Source organism: Hemibagrus wyckioides, linkage group LG23, assembly GCF_019097595.1.
Source record: "Hemibagrus wyckioides isolate EC202008001 linkage group LG23, SWU_Hwy_1.0, whole genome shotgun sequence".
Classification (NCBI taxonomy): domain Eukaryota; kingdom Metazoa; phylum Chordata; class Actinopteri; order Siluriformes; family Bagridae; genus Hemibagrus; species Hemibagrus wyckioides.
Genome location: NC_080732.1, coordinates 277,354 through 283,622, shown reverse-complemented (window position 1 = coordinate 283,622; position 6,269 = coordinate 277,354). Strand labels below are relative to the sequence as shown.

General features: G+C 40.9%; 1 protein-coding gene and 1 long non-coding RNA gene across 4 annotated transcripts in view; one reads left to right on the top strand and one right to left on the bottom strand.

Moving 5' to 3' along the window:
• Positions 1-636: 636 nt before the first annotated feature.
• LOC131344157 (uncharacterized) lies at positions 637-4,514 on the top strand. Of its 2 annotated transcripts, XR_009203295.1 has the most exons (3): positions 1,058-1,260; positions 1,367-1,955; positions 2,370-4,514. It is a non-coding gene; the product is annotated as an uncharacterized LOC131344157 (long non-coding RNA). The 2 variants fall into 2 exon arrangements; XR_009203294.1 differs by having other exon boundaries at positions 637-1,260; positions 1,367-4,514.
• pld1b (phospholipase D1b) overlaps positions 3,590-6,269 on the bottom strand; it is a 40,568-nt gene continuing 37,888 nt past the window's right edge. For both annotated transcript variants that reach the window (XM_058376198.1, XM_058376199.1), the window contains exons 24-26: positions 5,738-5,891; positions 5,348-5,465; positions 3,590-5,080 (exon numbers count right to left, since the gene is read on the bottom strand). In XM_058376198.1, the coding sequence (XP_058232181.1) occupies positions 4,856-5,080; positions 5,348-5,465; positions 5,738-5,891 (497 nt within the window). In that variant the 3' untranslated portion in view covers positions 3,590-4,855. The remainder of the gene's footprint in view (positions 5,081-5,347; positions 5,466-5,737; positions 5,892-6,269) is intronic.

Here is a 6,269-nt window from a genome sequence, read left to right as displayed (position 1 = left end):
GGACTCACACTCACGCCCATCACACACACACACACACACAGAGTGCACTTACAGTAGCGGGCTGCAAAACTTCCTGTGCGTCTGTTATGTGGTGATAGTATGTATGTGTGTGTATGTATCTCATTTAGTAGATCTTCTATAAACAGCTGCCTTGAATTTTTTTCCGTTTTGCTGTCTCACTGTTGTCTCACTGTCTCTGCTGTCTCACGGTCTCACTTCTCACTGCATGCTGGTTCTTCTTGCTCACATTATCATCACTCTGAAACCATCATTTGCAAAATTCCGTGATATGACAAATCATTTGCAAGAGAAATTGTGTGTGTAATGGAAATCATAAGCGTGGTTTTATTTAAAGTCAGTGCAGGTTAAAGAGATCTTAAAAAAAATAAACACCGGGGTAGAAAATAAAGCCCGGGGTAAACTGATGAAGTGAAATGAAGAGGATGGTGTTGAGGCAGGCTGCTGTGTTGTTGGTGTGTTGAAGCAGGAAGCCACATTTCTGACAGCAGAGAGGAAGAGACCCGGGGTTGCCAGATCTTTTACAATCCGACTAATGAATGATGATTAAAAACAGCCCCACATGCTGCTCTTTACAAACCCTCCAGTTTCATCGCATCCTAGAGAGATATCCTCAGGTGCTTTTGTTCTTCCATCAGCATTAACTCTGGAACAGCTTCAGAAATTATGCATGTTTTTTAATTAATTTTATCCTTTATAACATTTATTTTATTGTTTAATTTGAAACGAGTTATTTTATTAATAAACACATCGTTGACAGTTTTAGCTAGTTTTTTTAAAGCCTGGGAATGTGAGAAGCTCAGACTGTGTTTCAGGTGTGTGTGTGTGTGTTAAGAGAGACTTCCTCACACACAGTGCATGATGGGATGCGTTTAAGATGGTTAAGGGGTTTCCATGGTAACGTGTGTCCTTGGGGTTTATACAGAATTAGTAAATTTGTAAATACTGATATCTGAAATATAATAAATGTGAGAAAATGTCAACAGCACTGAAAACCGAGAAACTGGCAACGCGAAGTGAAACGCACTTCCGCTCACCTTCCTCTTATGTAACCGCCCCGCCCCTTTTCCTCTGTCCTCGCGCTTCTGCAGTGGCGGGAAATAAACATCCTTCATCCTCATCCTCACATTCACACCTCAACTGAAACAAACCGGATGTTTTTACACTCAGTGTTTTTTTCAGCTTGATCTGATGACCCGGACCTCCTGCTCCTCTTCCTCCTCCTCCTCTTCCTCTTCTGTGGTGAGGATTCTCTCTCTCTCTCTCTTTCTCTCTCTCTGTAGCTTCAAACCAAACGTTTCCTTTTTAATTCTCTGATCTTGTGGTAATGTTCACATTCATTCATCAGGATTTAGGAAAAGTGAATTCATGCAGGGAGATGAGAAGCGCGGGGGAGCGAGACACCTAGTGGTGATGACCGGAAATGCATGAGAAAGAAAACCAACACGTGCGGTACAGAACCCGAGCATCTGAGCAGAAGCTGAATGCTGAAGTGAAGTTACCCTAAAGTGGATTCTGTGTTTATTCTCTTTCCAAATCCAGCGTGCAGGTAACATCAGCAAAACAGCAACGTTTAAACACCTGGATTAGCTACTACATTTCCAGATTCAGTACTTCTAAAAAAAAAAAGTATCTCAAACAAGGAGGAAGGAGAAAGAAATAAGGAGATTATAAAACATTCTTAAGAGCTCTGAGAATCAGAATCCTAACCCTCTGATATTATTAATAAGTGCGTTAAATAAATGATGAAGCTAAAGTTTATGCTCCTGAATGTTTTATTTTCATTTCTCTGTGTCTGATCTGAGATGATTCCCTCCTCTTCCTCCTGTTCTGCACCTCATACTCATGTGTTATCGTGGAGCTTCACACTGCTCAGGAGCGGATTATCAAACTCTCTCAGACCTGAAGGTTCTACACCTGACCGGTCCTGCCCTCAGGTGTGGTTCTTTCCCTTCTCTCTCATACCCGTAGAGCTCCTTTATTACACAGTAATGAGAGTGTATCTTTAAAGGGAACTTTATTCACCTGTCCAGGTAAAAGATCTGCTCTAATGGAAAAGCAGCGTTTTCTTCTGCGTGGATTAATTTGAGATTAATGCAGGAAACTAAAATAAATTAGGAAATAAATGATTGTGTGATATGAAAATAATAAAATGAAAATAAAATCAATGAGTTTTTATTCAATTCTAAGCCATCTTAACAGTAGATGATTACCTTAAATATGATATAAATCAAATTCTATAAAGTTGAAGACTGGAGTTGTTCACATTGAGAGAGAGCGAGAGAGAGAGACAGTGACGAGTTCCCCTTCACCTTCTCATTGTCTGTTGTTCTACCACATTTCTATCTCAGCTCAGTGCAAACCACCATCATCACCACCATCACCTCAAAACACAAAAACAAGCAAAAAAACAAAGCAGCTCTCATGCCATCGGCTTCCTGTGAACTTTATTCCAGCATGTTCGTCAAACAAAACCTCGCCTGTGATGCAGAGGCTGAAAACGGAGCGACTCTGATTCATGACCTGATTAAACTCTTCATTCATCACACTGTACTTCCTGTACAATGTTCATACAGAGTGATCGTAAATACTCTCACTTCTACACTCTGGAGTCCAGACTGAGCTGAAGGACCAGTGCTGCTCCTCTACTGCTCTCACTGGGGCAGAATTCCGAGAGATTTGGGTTTTTTTTTAGACGGAGCCGACGTTACACAATATTTTCAGGAGTAGGTGTGAGACATGATTCACGCCTAAAGTAGGTTAATCAGGCTGAAAAACCGGATCTGAACTTTAACTACCCACAAACAAACTCGGTAAACAAAGACACGAGGACAGAGACGGGATTTACGATTAAAGCAGCTGACGAGTGACGACCTAGAGATTCGGCTGGTCTCAAAACCCCGAAAACCCCCGGACTTTCTGCAGTGTGGAGCTGGACAGCGGGCTGACCTTCATCCTCACACTTTCATGTGAATCTACAGGAAGTACAGAAATAACTTCAAACACATTTCACAAGCTGTGTGTCGGTTCCTCACACACACGTGAAGACTCTGTGCTGCTGAATAGCCGAGGGTCAAACCTCACACACACACACACACACACACTACTCTTTGTGTTGAGTCAGCAGTATTCCTGCAGTTATAACAGTTATATTTATATCTATATTTATTTTACCCAGATCTACTCATCATTATTTTAAACTAATAGTTTTATCACCTTTCCCTCACAGTGCAGATGAAGACAATAATAAGGCTTTAAACTTACTGCTGTGACGTGTCTCACTATCTCACACAGAACTCCTGAACAAACCCCTCCAGTGAGTGACGAGGTCAAAGGTCACACTCGGGGTCACTGCACCCAGGTGTTTCTGTGAGGAATTTAGGGGCTTTTTTTAACCTCCAGCGTAGAGTTTCTGAGGTTTCTGGTGAGTGCACGGAGTCAGAGTGAAGACCTCACTATCAGGTCACTGTGTCCACTCAGAGGACAAACACAAAACCTCCGAGATCAAACAGAAAGCGCTGTAATGTCAAGAAAAACATCTCAAGAAGAAAATCACAAGAAAATTTAAAAATCACAAGAAAATAGTTTTAATCTCAGGAATGTAGATGGAGTAGATACTCATTAAAGGCTGTTTTTTGACAAATGAAATTTTGAGAAACATAAAATAACATCAAATAATCAACATTTTGCCGTCATCAAGTGCGACTCCATTCCTAATTTACAATTTCCACTTCCTGTACAACTTCCACTTCCTATAAAATTTCCACTTCCTGTACATCAACAGTCACACTGCTGCCTTACACTCATACACACACACTTACACACACTCTCACACTCACACACACTCACTCACACACACACACTCTCACACACACACTCACACACACACACACTCACACACACACACACACTCACACACACACAGAAAATGTTAATTATTATTTATGATTTGTTTCTGCTCTCCTTCACGTCTCTGTTCTTTTCACTCAGCATTTATTTAAATATCTGTAAAATTCTAAAGATGTGGATTTTATAAAAAGGCCTGGAGTCGTCTGAAAGATCTCAGAAGCTTTTAGAATCAGTTTAAATGTTTTTTGGTCACAGGAACATTTACATCAGATTTGAGTTTGTAGATTAAAAGTCTAGCTGAAGGTAAATATCATAAAGCTTAATACATTTTTTTTACTAATTTTAACTTGAAATGATTTTATTTTCAGGAAAAAAGTATAAAAGTGAGAGATCTGTGTCTGGAGTGAGACAATCTCAGGCTTATGATGAAGAAAAAGTTTATAAATATTACAAACACCCACATTAAAGCTGTGCTCTGATTGTGAAGAATAATTAAAGTGTGTGTGTGTATGTGTGTGTGCAATTTTTTTCTCTGGACCTTTCTGAGGCACTTCAAACTCCTGATGGTTTTGAGATCATCAGTGCTTATTAAATCAAGAAGAGAATTGTGTGTGTGTGTGTGTGTGTGTGACATATAAATTTGAAAATACATTAAATACAGCGATGTACAAAGCGAAGCCCACAGACGCATCGCGGTTACGGCCAACAGCGTGTGAATAAAGATCCTCACATTTGGCACTTTGCTGAAGGTCACAGGAGTGAAGAGCAAAACAAAGGCATGCTGTGAGACACGAGATACAATGAGAAGTTATTTTGTGGAATGTGTGAAGAGAGGAGATAAACAACTCGTCTCCGTATGTTTGCTGTCGTTCCAGTTGCATAGCGTTAGTGTTAGAAAGAAAGATCATTCCACAGAGTGACACCACCAGTCAGTCTGAAGCCTCCTGAGATCCTGAGATGAACTTCTGCAGGAGGAAACTCAGGCCTCTCAGGTCCACACCTCCATGGGCACCATGGCCTCTTTAGAACCGATGGGTGGCAGAAGGTTCTGCTCACTCAGGAAGTAGAGAGGGAACTGGACCAGGAAACCTCGGATCTTCTTAAGTTCCTCCTGAGCTTTTAGAGGATCTTCCTTATCCAGACTGGGCTTGGACAGATATCCTTCCAGCTCCAGGATCGTTCTCACGTCACTGGACGGCAAGCAGCGGAACACCTACAGATAAGGAGAAACATCAGGTCATCATCATCATCATACATTACACACACACACACACACCAGAACATGAAGAAATTTATCGCAATATGATATTAATAATGAAATATTTTTAGATGGTCCAAACTTTGTACGCCCCATGTGGGTTATCAAGATTCTCCTAACTATTCTGACACACAACACACTCTTTACATCCAGATTCAGGTTCCTTCAGGTGGAACATTGATTCAGTCATTAAGTTATAAATGAATAAGGGATGCAGCTGACCTTCTGGTAGATGGAGGCATTGCGAGCTGCAGTGGTCAGCCACACCTCTTTGTAGAAATGGTCACTGATAGGGTCTGAGATGTCGATGCTGGTGTCTATGTGAGCGCCGAGGATCGTCCTGCTCAGAAAACACACAATACGAACCAAAGAAAAAGCCATGAAGTCTAACTGCATTTCTCCAAAATCCAAAGTGTAGAAGTCTACCTAGCAACCAGTCCACCTTTACTACACAAAGTGTAAAATGAAATCCAGAGTAAGAACAGAACCATGAGAAGCTGCAACACAAAAAACTGCACCAGTGTAATAATTCTGAGAATTTCATCTGAGCAACCGCTCTCAAAATGTTCTACAGCTATTATTCCAGATCTCCACAAAAATAATCCCAGTCACCTAAAACATTCCAGACGGAGTCGGAGTCCAAAACGTCCTGCCTGATATTCCTGACAATCCATGACAGACCTCTCAGTCTCTGTGTCCTCGAAAATAACCGCCACTTCACTGTCACGCTTCCCCAACATACTGCGGTCATTAATGTTCGCCGAACCTGGAGAGACAGACAGGGAGAGAGAGAGACAGATAGAGAGACAGACAGATAGACAGACAGAGAGAGAGAGAGAGAGTCAGACAGACAGACAGACAGAGAGAGAGACTGGTTTGAGTATATGTTGATATATAAGAGTCTTTATTCTATCTTGCTGTATAGATGTTAGTTGTAATTTTTATTTTTTATGAAACAAAGATTTAACAGATGTTTCATTTTAATGATTTAGATATTTATCTGCCACTCTGTCATACAGTAATCTTATAATAATAACGTTATATAATGGTTCAGTATCTGATGCTGAAGCAGTGCAGCTTTAATCATCAGCAGGAGGAGCAGCTGAGTCACTGACCACACTCAGGGCTATAACACGGCAGACTG